Source organism: Mus caroli, chromosome 13 (assembly GCF_900094665.2).
Source record: "Mus caroli chromosome 13, CAROLI_EIJ_v1.1, whole genome shotgun sequence".
In the NCBI taxonomy this organism is placed as follows: Eukaryota; Metazoa; Chordata; class Mammalia; order Rodentia; family Muridae; genus Mus; species Mus caroli.
Genome location: NC_034582.1, coordinates 75,733,654 through 75,756,696, shown reverse-complemented (window position 1 = coordinate 75,756,696; position 23,043 = coordinate 75,733,654). Strand labels below are relative to the sequence as shown.

Sequence of the window (23,043 nt, the reverse complement as noted above, 5' to 3'; positions counted from 1 at the left end):
AATTCCTTTAGAAACATCAAGTTCAGATTTTCAGGAACCATTGTCTTGAGATACCTATTATGATTGTGGAGGAGTGTGCTATCAAAATAATTTCATTCAATTAAATGATGTCTTATCCCCAAGGAAAACACATAGAACTTTAAAAAGAAGAGTTTGACGGGATAAATCTAGATGAAAGTCACTTAAATGTTCTAAAATGCTTGGCCCAGCATTAGGTGATAGGTTTATCTAGCAGTACCTGCAAAGGAGTTTTATTTGGCATGAGTTGGGCTGCACATGAGAGGAGACCCTGAAAGCATCTCATGTTGACTTAGCTCCCAGAATGAACAATTAGGCCCCTTATGATGCCAGGACCCAGCTTCTTTGCCTTATTGATGCTGCTGAGACCCTGCCTCACCCACTCACCTTGCCTATGCTGCAGAGAGACTCTGTCTTTTCTTGTTTTTCTGCTCTGTGTTCCTCACACAGCACTACTTTGCCTTTTTCTGGTGTGGTCTCAGATGGCTGTAGCACGTTTAAGCATCAAACTGGCAGTGTCCAGGTGTGGCAAGGCAGAATCCACATGAAAAGGAATGGAAACTTTTATAAAAGTAACCTAAAATGCTGCCCTGACATCTCTTTGACCAAACCGTGTTCAGTGAACATTCATAAGCCAGGCACTTTCTGGAACAAGAGACAGACAAAATTGGACACAATCCCTGGGAGACCAGCCAGTGTCCATCTTGTTGAGTATTGTTGGGCACAGCACCTGACATTCAGTGTTCTCAATCTTATTTCTTGTTGGAAAAAAAAAGTGAGTAACTCACAAAGTGCTGCAGACCAGATGTAATTTATTCAATGTGTCAACTTTGTACATTCAAATCTTCTAAAATGCAATGTATTCTTTCCTCACTCAGGAACAATTAACAGTTCTTTGCAACAGGGCTTTCTGTGATGATTACAGGGTTTTAGACTGTCTAATGTGTGATATACTGGCCATGGATGGTCCTACATCCTTGAAAGATGACTGAATTTTAAATTCTATTTTATTTAACACATGAAAATTTCAACTACTTCCCCAGGCGGGTAGCTCTTGGGCTCAGGTTGAACTCCTTCATTATCAAGACTCTTCTCTCTCTGGCTAAAGCATCACTCCCCTACCACGTGGAGTTGTGTGCTCCAAGGGGCTTCTTGCTGACATCCGTTCCCACTGGAGACCTTTTCAGGGATAATTGTCTTTTGTTCTCATCTTTAGCTCATTAGTAGCACTAATCAAAGTACATTGATGGAAGAAAAACTTAAAGAATCAACTTAGTAGCATTTGTAAACAAAACCGGAGAATTACAGGTAGCAAGAGGTAGAAGGGTGAGAAATAAACAAAGCCAGAGAGCCAACACTGACTTAAGATGACAGCTGTAAGTTGATCTCCTTAGGATTCATCTAGAGGAAGCAGGGATAGGGAGAGTAGTAGACAGATACCTGAAAATGCAATATTTATAAGCATTTTAAAAAATTGTAGAAAATGTACTAACATTTGTCTTGCATGGGGCTAAATTAAATTTTTTCCCATCTGTAAATACCGAACAATGATGTCTCCTGGCTCTGCCTACTCACATATAAACATATTTATATTCAAATAAATGTGTTCACATACTCCAAAATTGTATATACACATAAGCTCTTTGGTCAAGTTGGATAGCGACAAAGAACAGATCTCTGCTTCAGATCTGCATCCTAGCTAAATCCCATGTCATCAATGTTATTCATTTGTGAACAGCCATGCTTGTTTCTACCGTCCCTCTTTCCAATGTGTAAAAAAATCATTTGTATCAATGGATTAAGGGAAGGCTCTTTCTCTTTCAGCCTAATCTATAATCCATATAGGGCTAGAAAACAAGAAATACTACTCAGCAAGCAGATTGTTCTTCTACAGAATTGCCAAGAAATAAAATTTTAAGACTGCCGGGTGCATATTTAGGTAATACATGAAGTTGTTATAATTTGTTTTACTTCATTTTAGAAATTCTATCATTATACATTCTATGTTTATGATTTGAATATTTATATTAAGAATTTAAGCTAAGGAACTGCAATGAAAATATTCCTTTGTAAATGCTAAGTATATACACTGAATATAAGTACTCATTTTCCAAACTGAGGGAAGGTTACTTTCCTAAGTATATTAGTTTTAGAGCTTTGGATATTTAAATTCATATGTAGTGATTTAGAAACTCAGTAACTAAAATATTTATTTCTTTAAAGATTAAGTATTCTAGATCATGTCCAAAGCCAGATGGGCTTGTCTTGTTTGGAGCCTAGCTTGCTTAAGGTTCTCAGCAGAAGAGAATTCTTCATTGAAACAATAGACCAGTGTTCTAGTCAGTTTCAGATTGTTGTCATAAAACCTAAAGCAACTTGGAGAACAAAGTATGGATTGCAACGTAGAGCTCACAGTCAACCATGAATGAAAGTCAGAGCAGGGGCTCAAGGAGGGAACCTGGAGGCAGGAACCAAGGCAGAGGCCATAGAGGCTATGGTTTCCTGGTTTGCTCCCTCCCTCACTCCCTTGCTCCCTCGCTCCCTCCCTCCCTCCTGGCTGTTTTTTTTTCCCCAATTTTTTATTAGATATTTTCTTCATTTACATTTCAAATGCTATCCCAAAAGTCCCCTATACCCTCCCCTCCCCCTGCTCCCCTACCCACCCACTCCCACTTCTTGGCCCTGGTATTTTCCTATACTGGGGCATATAAAGTTTGTACTACCAAGGGGCCTCTCTTCCCAGTGATGGCCGACGAGGCCATCTTCTGCTACATATGCAGCTAGAGACACGAGCCCTGAGGGTACTGGTTAGTTCATATTGTTGTTCCACCTATAGGGTTGCAGACCCCTTCATCTCCTTGGGTACTTTGTCCTCCTGACTGCTTTGAATGACGCCCAGGAGCAGTACTCCTCATAGCAAGGCCCTTCCATATCAGTCTTTATTTTTTTAAAAAATGCCCCCCACACTTGCTTATGGGCCAATCTGACGGAGGCATTTTCTCATTTAAGGTTCCCTCTTGCCCTCTGGCTTGTGCTAAAGTGAGATAAAAACCTAAGCAGCACACCTAGATAACTGTGAAACAGTATGCTAAGACAATCCAGCCTGCTTTCCTGTCTCTGGTTTTGAATCCTGAACTAGAACCAGGGGCCATGGGAGCATTTTAACGAAGCTTCGTATACACAATCTGATGTTTTTAAGATTGTCACACTTAATTGTACTAAATTTCTGAGACGGAGCAGGAATATGATGGAGAATTGATCACCAAATTAAGGAAACGTCACTTAATTCTTCTTATGAGATACAGTGAGCAGGAAATGTGCATATTCCTCCCTTGGCTGGTACTCGGGCCTTCAATTGTTACCACTCACCTCGGGAAACTTGCAGGAGATACATACTTGTGATCATCTGGTTTATAATGAGAAGAAAAATGTGGTTACCACTTGCTTTTAAGTCAGCATATCGTATACACACATAAGCACACACCTGGAGGGACTTTAAACGATTTGTGATTATCCTAGAGACAGAAAGGACACATTAGTGAATTGTGAGCACCAGGCCCAATAGTGGAGAAAGGAGAGCTGCCACATGGGGCATGTTTGCCCTGCCTGCCGGAACACCTGCATGCCTGTCCCAGAGTGCGATGGTGGTTGTTCTAAGAGTGGATTGATCCCCACTTCCTGGAGGAGTTTTTAGATGAAAAGCCTTAGGGAGTTTCTATTGCTCTATTGAAATATAAAGAATAATTAAAATATTTTCTCTAACCTGATCTCTGAGAGGCATTTCTAAACAGAAACTGAAGTCAGAAGACCCCATGTAGGTATTTTGTAGATGCTTAATGCTTAATGCTTAATTTTTTCTAACATATGGTTTACTCTAAAAGATCACACCACAATTTCAGAGAATATTTCAGAGAACCAAATGTTAAATTATTGCATCGTCTCTTGTTTGTCAAAACAACATTGATATCAAATGAGGTAATATATGAAAACCACATGAGTAAGTGGCATATGTGTGCCAACATTTATAAGGCTTCAGTGATTCCTACACAAAATAAACTGACCCACAAAAATGTGTGGTTAGAAAGCCTGTGAACAAATAAATAATTACTATTTATTAAACTACTATCTGAAAATTTTAAGGCAGAAAATATCCGCAAATAACCTGCCTTCAAGGTCCAGTACCATGAGGCTGTAATTCTAGCACTTGGGAGGCTAAAGAAGAGGGATTGCAATTTCAAGACTATATTAGACACACAGGCTTAAAGATGATAATGCCAGCTACAGTTCACACCTTTATCCTTAATTTCATTGTGGAAGAAATAAAAAAAAATGTTCTGGTTTTGACATGCAGCAACACAGCGTTGGCTGAAAGTTCCCAGCGAGCTCTGCTGGAATCATCTATCTGCTCTGCGAGCTGGAGATGAGTAGCTAGGAATTTCAGGATTTGGAGGACCATTCACAGTTTTATGCTCAAAAAGTTCTAGTCACCTTTCTAAATATTTCTATTTACCCAAAGCTTTCACTCTTAAAAAACAGAGTCTAAATTAGGATGAAAGGCATAAAAAAAAAAAAAAAAGTCAAGCTCACTTATAGCAACATAGAAAAAATAAAGCGCTTATTAAATTTTTTCATGCTGTTTATTTATGACTTCCCTTTTCCATGGCAGACAACATGGAAAATTAAAGTTTATCACTTGGGTTAACTGATAAATATGAAGATGATATATTTCATGCAAAAAAGGGATATGTTGAAATTCCAGCGTAATCGTTCCCAGAGGGTTGTGCTCTGCGGTATAGGCTGGGCTTTTGTGCTTAACTGTCCCAGAGATTTTTTTTCTTCTGTACACATAATCTTTCTTGGATTATGAAAGCTCACATGGGCTCTTTGGTTTCCACAGGTCTCTGCTTGGCCGTTGTTTCACACATGTTCTGTGCCCGACACTCCATGTTTGCAGCTAAGCTTCTGACTCACATGATGGCGGCCAGCTTAGGAACCCAGGTAGGAGACAGATGACACTCGTGGTTCTTTAGGAGACGGCTGTGTCTCCTTTTCTGTGATCCTTTTTTTTTTTTTTTGGTTTTATCAAGATGGGGTTTCTCTGTATAGCCCTCAATGTCCTTAAACTCACTCTGTAGACCAGGCTGGCCTCGAACTCAGAAATGCGCCTGCCTCTGCCTCTGGAGTGCTGGGATTAAAGGCATACGCCACCACCACCCAGCTTCTGTGATCCTTGTCCATGCATAGTTTTTCTCAACTTAGTTGAAATTAGCTTACTTGCTTTGCACTTGAGCAATATGGAGAAGAGGAGCATACAAAAATAATAATATCAGGCTCAATACATGTATTTGAAAAAACTACGTTTTGAGATTATAATTACATCATTGCTGTTTCATTTCTTGTGTCCAAACTTTTCCACCATACTGCTCCTTGCTCTCTGTCAAATTTGTGGTCTTTATTTTCAGTAATTGTTTTCAGGCTGACCATTTGCTATTAGATAGCCAATTGCTGTGATCTTCTCTGCGAAGACTATTTCTTGTGCTCTCGGTGTATGTGTGTGTGTGTGTATGTGTGTATGTATGTGTGTGTATTTGTGTTATTTGTGTTTGTTTGTGTGTGTATGTGTGTGTATGTGTGTGTATACATGCACAGGTACACAAATGCTGTGGCATGATTGTGGAGCTCAGAGTCTAGTTTCCCTCCATTGGTTTACTCTTATCACCCAGAGGGATCCAGGAGTCCAGCTCAGGTCATCAGGGTTGCATAAAAAACACTTATGAACTAGTTGGCTGATTTCTTCTTCTTGCTCTCCTTTTTAAATTGAAAATATTTTTCAGTGTATTTGTTTTCATGGTTTCCCTCCCTCATCTTTTCCCAGATCACCTCCGAATTCTCTATCCTTCCCACTAAATATCTTCTTTTTCTCTCTTTAGAAAACAAACAAGCAATAAGTATATGAAGGAATACATACATACATACATATATACATGTAAAAGAAAAGAGAAAGGAAAAGCACAACAAACACACATGAAACCCTTGATAACACAACCTTGAAAACATAACATAAAAGCAAAAGACCAGTTGATAAAATACTGCTGAAGCAAAGCTACATCAGACGAAGACTCCACGCAGATACCACGAGATTTATTCTGTGTTGGTCTTCTACTGCTGGTCATGGGCCTACCTTTAAGTGTGGTTTATAGCCCAGTGAGATTCCAATGGAGAAGACTAAGTTTTCCTTTTCATGCATTTGTCAGTAGGAGGTGACTTCTGGATTAGCACTGGAGGCTTGTGTCCACTCCCCCATTAGGTGCTGGAACCACCTCTGCTTAGGTCCGGTGCAGACACTGCTCTTTTGTACTTTCCATCGCTTTGGCACTAAACACCTTCCCATTTCCTCTTCTGCACAGCTCTCTCAGCCAGGGGTGGGGGTAGGGTGGGAAGTGGAGGAAGTGTCTAATGAGGACATCACAGTTAAGACTCAGTGTTCCACAGTCTCTCACTCTGTACATTGTCCAGATGTATATCTCCATATTGTTTCTCATCTACTTCTGGAGGAAGCTTTTCTGAGGCTAGCTGAGTTAGACACAGATTTACGGGCACAGCAGAATGTCATCAGGAATCATTTTATTGCTGCATTCCCAGAAAGATGGCATTTGGTTTTGATCTAGATCCATGGCCTATCTAGTCCCTGATTCACGGCCACCTGTGCAGTGTGCCATGCATTCAGAGTGACTGGAGCTGTTTATGTGCATGGACTCGACTTGGGTGACTCCTTCATTGCACACAGTTTCTCATCAAGCCTGGGCGTCCTTTGTTGAAGTATGAGAGGGGCTGAAATGGAAAAGTATCGAAACATTGGCACTCTGTTGTGGGTTTTCTGTTCCAGGAATGAAAATGTCCTTTAAATTTCATAACCTGTTTTTCAGAGAAAAATTAAGGACTGTATTCCAGATTATGTGTTCAAAGTACGTGCAAACTGTAGACAGTAGCAGCTGTTTCCAAAAGGGGCTTGCACTGAATTTGGCAAGGTAATTTACATTACCTTAGGATGCCATCAGGACTGTCTGGTTTTGCCTCTGCTTCTTGTACATAACACAGCAAAGAACCTGCCTTCCATAATTAGATTTTATTCGATTGTATCCACCACTCTGGTGGGTTGTTTTGGCAGTGGCATTAATACAGATTTAATTATGGCACCATGTTATTATAGATAATTCCTCAGCATGCTAGCAGACAAATTTGCTCATGTCTGGGGATGAGAAAGAAAGACCAGAATCGATATGTTAGAATATTGGCTTCTGGTTCACATTGTGCTTAACATGGATTTTGAGAAAAATGATTAGTCAGGTGTGTACATTCCCAGTGTATTTTTAGAGTAGACAAAACAATATGGCATAAAATCATGTAAGGGATGATTTATGGTAAAAAAATATTTCAATAGCTTATTTTTACCCAATGTAAGGTTTAGTTATTTCACGTCAGAAGCCATACAGTGTACAGTTGGTAGAGTTTCCATAGGAAAAACTCAACATATTTACCAACTGCCTGGATATTTAAAAATACTAACTTAAAGTGAATGTTCATCTCACTTGACTAGACAAGACATTTTTAAAGATATATTTTATTCTTTTAGCTCAGAGAGACTAAAGCGGCAAAGTATAGGGTCTGTTTGGGTCTACACTGGGTCCTCTGTGTATAAGCTATGACTGTTAGCTTGGTGTTTTTGTGGGACCCTAAGAGTGGGAGTGAGTGTGTCTCCTGGGACTCTTTTCTTTCTATTGGGTTTCCTTGTCTAGCCTTGATAGAAGGGCTTTTGACTTGTCTTACTGTTTCTTCTTTTGTCCTGTTTGGCTGTTTGTTGTCTGCAGTTTGGCTGTTGGAGACTTCCTCTTTTCTGAATGGAAATAGAGTGGGGGATGTAGCTGGGAAGAAGGGAAGTGGGGGAGGCTAGAAGGAGTGAAGGGAGGGAAAACCGTAGTAAGGATGTATTGTAGAAGAATTTATTTTCAATTAAAAGATTTAATTTTGTTACTATGTCTGTATGAGGAGTGGGGGATATGCACATGAACTGTATAATGTAGCAGAGAGACAGTGGCATTGTATTCTGAGGACCTGAATTCATAGCTGTGGTGAGTCACCCAGCTTGGGTACTGAGAACCACTCGGCTGCTCTGCAAGGGCAGCAAGTGCCCTTGATAACTGAGCTGCCTCTCCTGCTCCAAAGTGAGGACTTTCCAAAAATTTCAGGTTCTCCAAAACGAGAAATGGAAATGTTTACAGGAACACTGGCTTTTATTTACACTGACCAAACTTTAAAGAACTTATAGTATGAGTTGTAGAATTGTGTTATTGGGCCCATTACAGTTCCAGAAATGGATCTCCTATTTTTGGATCCTGCATCTTTGCTGAGTAGACATCATTAGAGTTTAAATTACCTGGAGAAATGAAAAAACAAAACAAAACAAAACAAAACAAGGGTTTTGGGCCATGGTTCTTTTTAAGGAGTAAAATGTCTCCACCTACCTATAGGGGTGTGACTTGTGAATATGGGGAAGACAGGCATGCCAAGATCTTTCCTTATCAAGGCTTAGTTGATTGTCATGTTTATGTGTGTGTGTGTGCGCGCGCACACACATACATGCATGCGTGCACATGTGTGTACATGTGTGTCACAGAGAGATGGCTCTTCTGTAGCACAGGGTGCCCTGGACTTGCTATGTAGCTGAGGATGGCCTCGAACTTCTACTCTTTCTGTCTCCATGTACAGCATGCTGAGATTAGGGACTTGCGTCATCAGACTGGTTTAGACTATTGTTTAGAATTCAGTAAATGTTGGGCTGTTTATCACGCTGCAACATTCAGGAATGTCATTGTACAATGTCTGCTTTTCAGGAATGATCCAGATGGCACACAACTACTAAAAGACTTCCCCTTAGTCTGAGCCCTATGCCATTTTAACTTTGAGGATGTTGCTGAAAATTGAGCCCAGGACCTTGTGCATGCTAGGCAAACACTACCACCTGAGCCATATCTCATCCCTTCATTTTGAAGGAGTATGGTATGTGCCTAAGTTTGTTTGTTCTACAATTTTAGAAACATATAGAATATTGTATTACTAATTCACTATATATTTTATTATATTTATATTCTGAAGAGGAGATGGATACAAAAGAATTAATAGAGTGTTCTTGTATTGAACTTAGATGAGTAGGGATGTAGTTGGAGGGGAAAATATGATCAATACACATTTTTGGAAAAAAAAAAAAAGAAAAAGTGGCATTGACTACAATATACCAGCAGGTGGCAGTATAGGATTTTTCCCCCACCCAAAACCAAAGTCAGTCTTGCAGAGTTGGAATAAGGTTAAAAACTGAAGGATCCTTTCAAAGATTTCTTTGGCCTAGCTACAGAGTGCGTATAGCATAGCAAATACACATTTGTGAGTATCTGGCTATGTTTTTTGTTCTTGTATTCAAAATTGCAGTGGACAAATTTGTAAATTAACACCAGAAAGCTTGTATCTACCTGTCCTTGGTAGAAATACCTTGCTCCCACCCATCAGTTACTTTTAAATGCAGGGGCCATAGAGTTATTTTTCCACCACTACATTTATGCTAACTAGTAGTAACCTGCCTACTATTAATGTAGAAAATTGTGTTTATTGAAATATCACAGACTTTTTGAGAGAAGGTTTATATTTTTAGCAGTATATTTCCCTCAGTGTCAAGTTGTGTTTTTCTCATTTATCTGCAAGGAAACACTTAAGCAGCAAGGTGTGAGAGCACTCTCTTCCAATGTGGTGGGAAACATAGCCAACAGCCTTTCATGCTGTTGCCAGATATTCCCGGGGAAAACATCTACTTCTATCTTTGGAACTTTTATCTTAGAGTCACATTGCCCTGTGTGCCCTGAGCGGGCTGGTGGCAGGAGGGACAAAGGGCATCTTTGCCAGGCGGGGTTCTCAATTCCAGAGCTTCTGTCGGGAAAAGCAACTCCCCAAATCTAAAAAAAGAACAGAAAGATAACCATGTTTGCTCAGATTAATAAATCTTGCCAACAGGAAAACACTTGATTTCTCTGTTTCTTTTTGTCTATTTGGCTTAACTTCATCTTCTGAAACTGAATAAAGATATCTGTCCAGAGAACCTTCATGTGCACGGCTGTGGTACAAGCTCTGTGAAGCCTCTCTACTGAATCACCATGGTCTATGTGACTAGTTCAGAAGTTGAAACACTTAAGTGGTTTTATTTGGCTTTTACCTTATTTTTGTCAGCCAATGGATGTGCACTTCATCTTTCTCTTCTTTGTGAAGGCAGAAGAGAATTTTATGTTAACTCTGAGGACTATTATCTAGAATTCAGTAAAAGTTGGGCTGTTTATCACTCTGCAACATTCAGGAACGTCTTTGTACAATGTCTGTTTTTTCAGGAATGATCCAGATTGCACACAACTCCTAAAAGACTTTCCCTTAGTCTGAGCCCTTGTCATTTTAACTTTGAGTATCTATCATCTTGGAGACTTTCTAAGGATCACTGACTGCAAGACTGAACCCAAAGCCATATATGACTCCAAAATCCTCTCTCCTTCCAGTAGGACAGGACTTAACTTCCCCAAGTAACTTGACCTGTGGCATTGAAACTGTTAAAATAGGAAAGACATGTCTAGGGCCCAAAATGCTATTAACTAAGAACTCTGTCTGCCTGTCTATCTACCAATCATTTATCTATCTATCTATCTATCTATCTATCTATCTATCTATCTATCTATCTATCTAACTATATACATACATATCTGTGTGTGTATGTATGTGTGTTTACATGTATGTATATATATCTACCATCTATGTGTATATCTATCTATCTATCTATCTATCTATCTATCTATCTGTCTGTCTGTCTGTCTGTCTGTCTGTCTGTCTATCAATCATCATCATCAAGCTGTCTGTTACCTGTCTATTTCAGGTCAATTGAAGCAGAGTAAGATGAAGTGTTATAAATAGAGATAGTTTTCCTTTAGCTAGAACTTCTGGCTACTCATTAATCTGACTGGATCTTGTTCTCTTTACTTTTGCTAATTCAACAAAAAAAAAAGTTTCAAGAGTTAAATAATAGAATCAAAATTAGATCTTGCTTTGAACTAGCAACTGGAGCTGTATTGTAGCAAGGGTTGTCATTCAGAAGAATATTGTGACTACATGTTGTACAGATAGAAATAGATCAAACACTTCCCAACCTTCAGTGTAAGCAGTCTGCTCAAGTTCAGATGCTGAGCCAGTTATCAGAGGGGCTGCCTCATCCTGTTTGTGAAGGGACTGGAACAGCCTGGAGTAACCTCCCCGTTCATGCCTCTGCCTGTGGCCACTGCTGCTGCCACTCGTTAGTTCTAACTCTATGTGTCTGCATAAGGAAGTCAACTTAAGAAAACCCATTAGCTTTTTATTTTATTTAAGATTAAAAAAAATAATTTTCTTTAAAATTGTTTTTAGTCATTTATTGTTTTGGGGGAAGGTCTCTAAGGTCAACTTATTTCCCCCCATGAATGTGCATTTATAGCAAGCATATGTATGTGTGTGTGTGCGCGCACATGTGTGTACGCACACATGGAGGACTAAGGCTGATACCAGGAATCTTTTCTGATCCCCATTTCACAGTATTCAGTGAGGCAGGTCTCTCAGTCAGACTCAGAGAACTGATAGGGCAAGCTTTGCTAAGCAGCTCCCTCCTTCTGGGTATCTTTACTGTTGGAGTTATAGGTGACCTTTCTGACCCGATAGATTTGCATGTGTTCAATATCGATTCTAATCTTGCTTGCATGGCCACTGATTTAACTGCTGAGCCACCCCTCCAGACACTCATGTTACCTGTTTGCCTTTTAATAGATTCTAATTGAACTCGTATTTGTTAGTACCATGTGACTCAGTGTGTGTACATAATGTTTAATAATGACTAGATGAGTGTGAGCATCTCCCCTGTACATCCTCAGGTGCTCCTTTAGTAGGTTGAAATGTATAGCAAAGTATGGCAGACTAGAGTTCCATTGTGATGCTATATATCATTAGACCAAATCGCTCTGATCTTCCTGCATCCTGGGACCTGTTATTCAGCCTGTTCTTAACTTTCCTTTTCTACCCTTCTGGACTCTGATAACTGTGTTTCTATTCTCTGCCTTTGTTTTGTTTTGTTTTCTCTTTTTTAATTAGATCTTTTTTTCATTTACATTTCAAATGCTATCCTGAAAGTCTCCTATACCCTCCCCCCATTATGCCCCCCAACCCACCCACTCTTGCTTCCTGACCCTGGCATTCCCCTGTACTGGGGCATATAATCTTCCCAAGACCTAGGGCCTCTCTTCCCAATGATGGCAAACTAGGCAATCCTCTGCTACATATGCAGCTAGAGACATGAGCTCTGGGGGTACTGGTTAGTTCATATTGTTGTTCCTCCTATAAGGTTCCAGACCCCTTTAGCTCCTTGGGTACTTTCTCTAGCTCCTTCATAGAGGGCCCTGTGTTCCATCCTATAGATGACTGTGAGCATCCACTTCTGTATTTGCCAGGCACTAGCATAGCCTCACAAGACATAGCTATATCAGGGTTCTGTCAGCAAAATTTTGCTGGCATATGCAATAGTGTCTGGGTTTGGTGGTGGTTTATGGGATGGAACCCCAGGTGGGGCAGTCTCGGGATGGTCATTCATGCCATCTCAGCTCCAAACTTTGTCTCTATAACTCCTTCCATGGGTATTTTGTTCTCTATTCTAAGAAGGAACGAAGTATCCACACTTTGGTTTTCCTTGTTCCTGAGTTTCATGTGTTTTGCAAATTGTCTCTTGAGTATTTCTGGGCTAATATCCACTTATCAGTGAGTACATATCATGTGTGTTCTTTTGTGATTGGGTGACCCCACTCAGGATGATATCCTCCATATCCATCCATTTGCCTAAGAATTTCATAAATTCATTGTTTTTAATTACTGAGTAATTGTGTAAATGTACCACATTTTCTGATCTGTTGAGGGATATCTGGGTTCTTTCCAGCTTCTGGCTATTATAAATAAGGCTGCTATGAACATAGTGGAGCAAGTGTCCTTATTACAAGTTGGAACATCTTCTGGGTATATGCCCAGGAGAGTTGTTGCTGAACCTTCCAGTAGTACTATGTCCAATTTTCTGAGGAACTTCCAAACTGATTTCCAGAGTGATTGTACCAGCTTGCAATCCCACCAGCAATGGAAGTGTGTTCCTCTTTCTCCACATCCTCGCCAGCATCTGCTGTCACCTGAATTTTTGATCTTAGCCATTCTGACTGGTGTGAGGTGGAATCTCAGGGTTGTTTTGGTTTGCATTTCCCTGATGATTAAGGATTTTGAACAGTTTTTCAGGGGCTTCACAGCCATTCAGTATTCCTCAGTTGAGAATTCTTTTTTTAGCTTTGTACCCCATTTTTAATGGGGTTATTTGATTTTCTGGAGTCCAGCTTCTTAAGTTCTTCGTATAATTGGATATTAGTCCCCTATCAGATTTAGGATTGGTAAAGATCCTTTCCCAATATGTTGGTGGCCTTTTGGTCTTATTGACAGTGTCTTTTGCCTTACAGAAGCTTTGCAATTTTATGGGGTCCCATTTGTAGATTCTTGATCTTACAGCCCCAGCCATTGCTGTTCTGTTCAGGAATTTTTCCCCTGTGCCCATATCTTCGAGGCTTTCCCCCACTTTCTCCTCTATAAGTTTCAGTGTCTCTGGTTTTATGTGGAGGTCTTTGGTCCACTAGACTTGAGCTTTATACAAGGGGATAAGAATGGATCAATTCCCATTCTTCTACATTATAACCGCCAGTTGTGTCAGCACCATTTGTTGAAAATGCTGTCTTTTTTTCCACTGGATGGTTTTAACTCCCTTGTCAAAGATCAAGTGACCATATGTGTGTGGGTTCATTTCTGGGTCTTCAGTTCTATTCCACTGATCTACCTGTCTGTCCTGTATCGGTACCATAAAGTTTTTATCACAATTACTCTATAGTAAAGCTTGAGGTCAGGCATGGTGAGTCCACCAGAAGTTCTTTAATTGTTAAGAATAGTTTCTGCTATCCTAGGTTTTTTGTTATTCCAGATGAAGTGGCAAAGTACTCTTTCTAACTCTGTTAGGAATTGAGTTGGAATTTTGATGGGGATTGCATTGAATCTGTAGATTGCTTTCAGAAAGATGGCCATTTTTCTATATTAATCCTGACAATCTGTGAGCATGGGAGATCTTTCCAACTTCTGAGATCTTCTTCGATTTCTTTCTTCAGAGACTTGAAGTTCTTACCATACAGATCTTTCACTTGCTCAGTTAGAGTCACATCAAGGTATTTTATATTATTTGTGACTATTGTGAAGGGTGTTGTTTCCATAAATTCTTTCTCAGCCTGTTTATCCTTTGTGTAGAGGAAGGCCACTGATTTCTTTGAATAAATTTTATAACCACCTACTTTGCTGAAGTTGTTTATCAGGTTTAGGAGTTCTCTAGTGGAATTTTTGGGGTCACTTAAATATACTATCATATCATCTAAAATAGTGATATTTTGACTTCTTCCTTTCCAATTTATATCCTTTTGATCTCCATTTGTTGTTTAATTGCTCTGGCTAGGACTTCAAGTAATATATTGAATAGGTAGTGAGAAAGTGGGCAGTCTTGCCTACTCCTTGGGATTACTTCAAGTTTCTCTCCATTTAGATTGATGTTAGCTACTGGTTTGCTGTATATTGCTTTTACTATGTTTAGGTATGGCCTTGAATTACTGATCTTTCTAAGACTTTTATCATGAAGGGGTATTGGATTTTGCATATGCTTTCTCAGCATCTAATGAGATGATCATATGGTTTTTTTTCTTTGTGTTTGTTTATATAGTGGATTATGTTGATGGATTTCCATATATTAAACCATCCCTGCATCCCTGGAATGAAGCTTACTTGATCATGATTGATGATTGCTTTGATATGTAATTGGATCCGGTTTTCTAGAATTTTATTGGTTATTTTTGCGTCGATATTCATAAGAGAAATGGTCTGACGTTCTCTTTCTTTGTCGGGTCTTTGATTTAGGTGTTAGAGTAAATGTGGCTTCATAGAATGAATTGTGTAGAGTACCTTCTGTTTCTATTTTGTTGAATAGTTTGAGGAGTATTGGTATTAAGTCTTCTTTGAGGGTCTGAAAGAACTCTGCACTAAACCCATCTGTTCCTGGGCTTTTTATGGTTGGGAGCTGGTTTGTTTGTTTGTTTGTTTGTTTTTAATTTTTCTGTTTTGTTTTCTTTTTGTTTTGTTCTTTTTTCTGAGACAGGATGTTTCTGTGTAGCCCTCGCAGTCCTGATCACTCTCTAGACCAGACTGGCCTTGAACTCAGAAATCCTCCTGCCTCACCCATAATTGCTGCGATTAAAGGCATGTACCACCACAGCCTGGCATTGGTTGGGAGACTATTAATTATTGTTTCTATTTCTTTAGGGGAAATTGGACTGTTTAGATCATTTATCTGATCCTGGTTTAACTTTGGTACCTGGTATCTATCTAGAAAATTGTCCATTTCATCCAGATTTTTAGTTTTGTTGAGTATAGGCTTTTGTAATAGGCTCTGATGATTTTTTTTTTATTTCCTCAGTTTATGTTGTTATGTCTTACTTTTCATTTCTGATTTTGTTAATTAGGATACTGTCTCCATGCCCTCTACTTAGTCAAGCTAAGGGTTTATCTGTTTTGTTGATTTTCTCAAGGAACCAGCTCCTGGTTTTGTTGATACTTTGTATAGTTCTTTTTGTTTCCAGTTGGTTGATTTCAACTCTGAGTTTGATTATTTCCTGCTGTCTACTCCTCTTGGGTGAATTTCCTTCTTTTTGTTCTAGAGCTTTCAGAGGTGCTGAGAAGCTATTAGTGTATGTCCTCTACACTTTCTTTTTGGAGTCACTCAGAGTTATGAATTTTCCTCTTAGGAATGCTTTCATTGTGTCCCATAAGTTTCGGTATGTTGTCACTTCATTTTCATTAAACTCTAAAAGGTCTTTAATTTCTGTCTTTATTTCTTCCTTGACCAAGTTATCATTGAGTAGAGTGTTGTTCCCCTGCCTCATGTATGTGGACTTTCTATTGTTTATGTTGTTATTGAAGATCAGCCTTAGTCCATGGTGATCTGATAGAATGCATCCGATTATTTCAATCTTCTTATATCTGTTGAGGCCTGTTTTGTGACTGATTATATGGTCAGTTTTGGAGAAGGTACCATGAAGTGCTGAGAAGAAGGTATATCCTTTTGTTTTAGGATAAAATGTTGAACAGATACCTGTTAAATTCATTTGTTTCATAACTTCTGTTAGTTTCACTGTGTCTCTGTTTAGTTTCTGTTTCCATGATCTGTCCATTGATGAGAGTGGGATCCCACTATTATTGTGTTTGGTGCAATGTGTGCTTTGAACCTTAGTAAAGTTTCTTTTATGAATGTGGATGCCCTTGCATTTGGAGCATAGATGTTCAGAATTGAGAGTTCATTTTGGTAAATTTTACCTTTGATGAGTATGAAGTGTCCCTTCTTATATTTTTTGATAACTTTAGAAAGTTGATTTTATTTGATACTAGAATGGTTACTTCAGCTTGTTTCTTGGGACTATTTGCTTGGAAAGTTGTTTTCCATGCTTTTACTCTGAGGTTGTGTCTGTCTTTGTCACTGAGGTGGGTTTCTTGTATACAGCAAAATGTTGGGTCCTAGTTAGGGAACCAATCTGGTATTCTATGTCTTTTTATTGGGGAAATGAGTCCATTGAGATATTGGAAATGAGTCCATTAAGAGATATTGAGGACGGGCGTGGTGGCGCACGCCTTTAATCCCAGCACTCGGGAGGCAGAGGCAGGCGGATTTCTGAGTTCGAGGCCAGCCTGGTCTACAAAGTGAGTTCCAGAACAGCCAGGACTATACAGAGAAACCCTGTCTCAAAAAAAAAAAAAAAAGAGATATTGAGGAAAAAAAATTGTTGCTTCCTGGTTTTTTTGTTTGTTTGTTTGTTTGTTTTGTTGTTGTTGTTAGAGTTCTAATTATGTTCATGCAGCTATCTTCTTTTAGGTTTCTTGAAAGATTACTTTCTTGTTTTCTCTAGGGTTTAGTTTCCCTCCTTGTATTGGAGTTTTCTCTTTATTATCCTTTGAAGGGCTGGATTTGTGGAAAGATATTGTGTAAATTTGGTTTTGTAATTGAATACCTTGTTTTCTTCATCTATGGAAATTGAGAGTTTTGTTGGGCATAGTAGCCTGAGCTGGCATTTGTGTTCTCTTAGGGTCTATATGACATCTGCCCAGAATCTTCTGGCTTTCGTTGTCTCTGGTGAGAAGTCTGGCATAATTCTGTTAGGTCTGCCTTTATATGTTACTTGACCCTTTTCCCTTATTGATTTTAATATTCTTTCTTTGTTTTGTGCATTTTGTGTTTTTACTATTATGTTATAGAATTTTTTTTTCTGGTCTAAACTCTTTGGAGTTCTGTTGGCATCTTGTATGTTCATGGGAATCTCTTTCTTTAGGTTAGGGGAGTTTTTTTCTATAATTTTGTTGAAGATATTTACTGGCCCTTTATGTTGGAAATCTTCACTCTATTCTATACCTATTATCCTTAGGTTTGGTCTTCTCATTGTGTCCTGGATTTCCTAGACGTTTTGGGTTAGGAGCTTTTTGAATTTTTGCATTTTCTTTGATTGTTGTGTCAATGTTTTTAAATATTATCTTCTGCACCTGATATATTCTCTCATTCTCTCTTCTATTTCTTGTATTCTGTTGGTGATTCTTGCATCTATGGCTCCTGACTTCTTTCCTAGGTTTTCTATTTCCAGTGTTGTCTCCCTTTGTGATTTTTTTTAGATCCTGGATGTTTTGTTCAATCCTTCACCTTTTTTTTTTTTTTTTTTTTTTTGTGGTTGCCTGTAATTCTTTAAGGGAATTTTTTTTTTTATTTCCTCTTAAAGCCTTCTACCTGTTTACCTCTGATCTTCTGTATTTCTTTAAGGGAGTTATTTATGTCCTTCTTAAAATCCTCTATCAACATCATGAGATATGATTTTAAATCTGAATCTTGCTTTTCTGGTGTGTTGGGGTTATCAGGACTTGCTCTGGTGGGAGTACTGGGTTCTCTGAAGTAGTCTTGGTTTCTGTTGGTAAGATTCTTGAGTTTGCCTTTTGTCATCTGGCAATCTCTCATGTTAGATGTTCTTTCTGTCTCTGCCATGAGCTTGTTCCTCCTGTGGGCCTGTAAGCCTGTGTCAGCACTTCTGGGAGAGTATCTCTCTCCTTGCTAGACCTGTGCACAGAGGGCTGTGGAACAGCCCCACCTCCTGGGTACAGATGAAGGCAGGAAGCACCCTGTTCCAGCTGCTCTGCTGCTTCTGCAGCCTGTGTGCTCCTGGCTGGGCCTGCTTTAGATAGTCATGGGAGAGAAAATGACTATCTCTCCTGAGTCCCAGGGTCAGAGCACTTCCTGGAGACAAGCTCTCCTCTGGCAGGAATGGTGCACAGAGCAACTTCTTCCTTCTTCTTTCTTCTTCCTTGTTCTTCCTCCCGTGTTCCCTGTCTGAGACCCTAATCCCAGGACCTCCAGCTCCATCTATTTCTTTTTCCCAGCTATAGGCTATAGGCATTTTTATTAACCAGTCAGTGATAACTTGGAGGTTAAAGTTTACACAACAGAAGCTGGTATAGTAAGGATTTGCTCTGTTGGAGAAACTAGGTCTTGGGATACAGTATTTAGTATTTGAATACATAGCAGCACCAGACCAACTCTCTCCATAGCTTTACAAGGTCCTAAAGAGGAATCCTACCTTACTGTCATTGGTTTGAGACTTAGCCAATAGTGATGGAAATGAAGAGTTCAAAGGAATAAAAACTGATAAAAATCATCTTGTTTGCATTGTGGAAGTTTGATTTCCTGTTTCTTTAAACCAACAATAAGAATACACAGTAGATTTTATCTAATTTAATAAACTTTAATGTAATAATTACTAAAAGTATATAAGATAATGACATAAGATAGGTATAGTGTTATTTTCATGTGTCAGATGAAGAAGTTGTGTCAGATTTTAATTCCATGTCAGGACCACATGGTGGTAACAGAACTGGGATTTGATCACAGCTGATACTCTGAAATGCTGCCTCAGAAAAGAGATCGTCATCAAATTTATCACTAAAGAAGGAAGATAACATAAGGTGGGCATGGACGGGTCACTTCCTTTTAATGGCATAGAAAAAGTTGGATGGTTTATTAACTGGAAATGAGCATAGTTTGGAGTTTTGTGGCCTTAATGGTTCCATAGTACATTCAAGCTGATAGATAAGCTATTTCTCGTATCAATGTCTTGATGCTGTCCTGTAAAACCTATGAGGATTCTGTGGGCTATAAATGCCTTTAGAGGGTATTGCTTCCTGTGTTCTAGAGGTGGTGAATACTGTTATCATTCCTACATTACAGACTGGAAAATAAGGCTTAACAAGTAGAAGGTTACTTTGCTGCCTGTAACATCTGAAGAGGGTTGAAGAAAAAGGAATTTCTATCAAAGTCTGCGTGGCTAGAAAACCCAGATTTTTGATTCCATGTTTCATGGAGTAAATAAGGTCATTTGAATAATTAGAATATAAAGAATATTTTGAAACCAAGGAAGGAAAGGATAGCTCTACTGTGAGAGATTATTCCTCGGGTTCAACAAAAACAATGTCCCTGGAAACCTATGCAAAATGTGGGAAGTAGAAAAGATTAAAGAGTAAATGGGTTGCAAAGGCATCAAAATGGCTATCATGCGAAATGGGAGAGATCTGGCTGTGTCCTAGGGGAATCAGAACTGGAGCAGAGGATGATAGAAGATTCAATACCAAGGGCAGCAGCAGCTCCTACTTCTCTTCCTCCTCCTCCTCTGGTGGCTTTGTAGAAGCTTATTGAAGGAAACTGGCTCCTACATTTGCCACCAAGGGACAGGTCCAGACCACCTCATTTGCAAGTTCTAAACAAGAAATGACATATAATGTGAGGTGGGCATGATGGGGCCATTTCCTTTTACTTCAATGGGAAAGGTTGGAAAGTTTATTAGCTAGAAATGAGCAGTTTGGAGCTCTGTGAGAGTTTTAGAGATCAGTGACTTTCTCTTTGCTCAGTTTTAGTCATATAATTTGATCACTTTGATTAAAAAATGTTATAATAAATCACTCACTCCTAAGTTGTGTGCCAAACCTAGTAGTATTGTAGCTAGGGCAAGATTAAAGCTGTAGTGGTCTCCCTGGTTCTTGGATCCTAATTCCTCTCATTGTGGTGGATGTTGTGGTGACTGACTGATTTTATTATTCTTGAGGCAGAGGCAGGAGGAGACTAGCCTGGACAGTATAGTGAGGCCCTGACTCATAAGACAAAACAAAAACCACATTTTATAATTCCACATCATTTTTGTTATTATTATTATTAACAATTTATACACCTTCTATAAGAAAAACATTGTAAGGTGTGCTTGGGGAAAATTATAATGCTTCAGGTTAAAAAAATGGCATCAATTTGAGTATTGATAAAAATACTAATTTCAAGAAAGAAGTGTGACACACACAGGCACACACCCTGCATTTATCTTTGTGTTTATTTTTAGTATATTTTTCCCTTTTATATCAAGTCTGTCTTTTTCCAAATGGTTCAATAATAAAATCCAGTTTCATTTTCTGCACGAGCTTTGAAAATTTAACTCCAAGAGACTGTTCTCACTAAATTGAAAACAAGTGGACAGTGAAGTTATAAAAATAGTTCCATGGTTACACTACTGGGAAATTCAAACTTTCCCAAGTGCTGAAGCAGCAAAGCAACAGAAGGAGTGAGTCATGCTTTGAATGAGACTACAGTGACATTATCATGTTTGCAACATGGCTTTTGTTACTAGGAAAATTCATGAGGCAAATCCAGAGTTTACCAGAAAAATACCAGTTTGGAATCTTCTATTTCAGCCTCAGAAACATAAACTATCCTTGACTTTTAGAAGGCTTCTTTTGATGTGTCTAACAAGACAAGAAAAATGTTTTGTGATCTTTTAATGATACCCTTAAAGGACTTTACACAACAAATATGCAAGTGTCTGGTTTTGGAATCAGAAGGACTGATGAGTAACATCCCTGAATTGAAAAACAATCAAAAGAGTGAGAAAGTCTGCCTTGCAGAGCCTTTAGGAAGCTAGATGGTGACTCTTGTTCAGTAACCATGAAATGGGACCTCAGAATGTCCTGATGGCAGTGTCCAGCAGGAGTGACTGTTCTGCCACCCACCTGCAGCATGCTGGGACTCTCCTTCACCCTAACCTTATCCATCAGTGGTGTGTGTCCTCTCAGAGAGCCAGAGCAGCCTCTCCACACTTAGATGTTGTCTTTAGTCAACTGTGAGAACTGCGACAGCTTTGTAACTGTGTCCCCCTCTTTCCCTCTCTAAACAGTTCAGTCTGTTAAGCTCCTTCCCACCCCTTGATGGACTGGCCACAAGGCTTTCTTGTTGTTCTCTATTGTTGGTAATTAGACAACATTAGTGATTTGTCTTTTTTAAATAAGATATTTTCCTTCTAGTCAGATTATTTTTCATATTTGTGTCCTTATTGCTTGTGTGGAATTGTTTGAACTTTAAAAAGTGAGTATGTGCTGTAGTCATGTTTATGAAAGTATGTATATGTCTGTGTACTGATAAGTAGAGTGAGTTTGGGTATGTAAATACACACTTGAAAGTTGAAATACTCATATATATAAATATGATGAGTAACATCCCTGAATTGAAAAACAATCAAAAGAGTGAGAAAGTCTACCTTGCAGAGCTTTTAGGAAGCTAGATGGTGACTCTTTTTCAGTAACCATGAAATGGGACCTCAGAATGTCCCATTTGTGTGTGTGTGTGTGTGTGTGTGTGTGTGTGTTTAAATCCTAAGATGTATTTAAGTACTCAGTGTTGTTGACTATGAAAGGCACTTAATGTGTGTAACTACAGTTGATCTTTATAGGGCTGTGCAATACAATATCCTGGGGAAGGATTTTCTTTCTATTTCCCTGGAACAACTACAGGTTTTTACAATTAGCCATTTGCTGCATTATGCCCATAACCAGCCCTTTCTTTTAATTGATAGGACATGGCTCTCTTTTGTGACACTTTTCAACCAGTAGCCTTTCCTCTGGTGGACTCTAGAATTCCATTTTACAAGCTGAACTCTCCTGAGTTATATGCTCTACCAAGGGAGAGGACTATGTTAAGTTGGCTGTTTACCTCGTGGGACTTTAAACTCCTGAGGGAAGACACTACTCCTTTCTATATCAATACTATGCCAAAAGGTCATAAAAATAAGACAGGCTTTCCTATAGGCCTGCCTCTCTGGCTGCGCCTAAGCACGCCATTTCCCAAGAACATATACTCTGTGTTCTGCCAGGAGAGGGGAGGAGCTTGGTTCCAAACACCATGTTTTGGTTCTAAGGGTGAATGTGGTTGCCAGACTAAAACATTTGTAGGTTACATGTCAACAACAAGAGGGTTTTGTGCCAAACTTCATCTGCGAATGAGAGCATATGCATATGATCTCAGGGGTTTCGGTGAGAAGGAAGAAATGTGGGAGCTCACCCAAGGCTTCTGTTTGTTCCCTTGCCCTTCTAGTTAAGGCTGAGTGCAAGTAAATATTTGAGGGGGGCTGAGCCAAGCATGTCAACTTTCTGAAGTATGAATTTCCTTTAAAATATATACCTGAAGAGTTTAACCATCTTTGAAAATTAAATGAGCTTTCTTTGTCCTTACAAAGTGTAGTCTCGTCTTGTCTGTTTATTCCAATCTTCAATCTTTAGATTCACCCAACCCATCTCTGCTAGGATAGCCTCCAAACTGCTCCCTGTGGCTTTATTCTGATGTCTCTGTCTTCACTCCTCCCTCCCTTTCCTCTCTTCCTCCTCTTCTTATGTGTGTGTGTGTGTGTGTGTGTGAGAGAGAGAGAGGGGGGGGGAAGCGGGAGAGAGGGAGGGGGAGTGGGGGAGGAGGAG

General features: G+C 39.2%; 1 protein-coding gene across 1 annotated transcript in view; it reads left to right on the top strand.

Annotated features, from left to right (window-relative positions):
* The window catches only part of Adgrv1 (adhesion G protein-coupled receptor V1), a 497,830-nt gene that overhangs the window by 236,307 nt on the left and 238,480 nt on the right, over positions 1–23,043 (top strand). Inside the window, exon 83 of the mRNA XM_021180004.1 lies at positions 4,916–5,016. Within this exon, the coding sequence (XP_021035663.1) occupies positions 4,916–5,016 (101 nt within the window). The remainder of the gene's footprint in view (positions 1–4,915; positions 5,017–23,043) is intronic.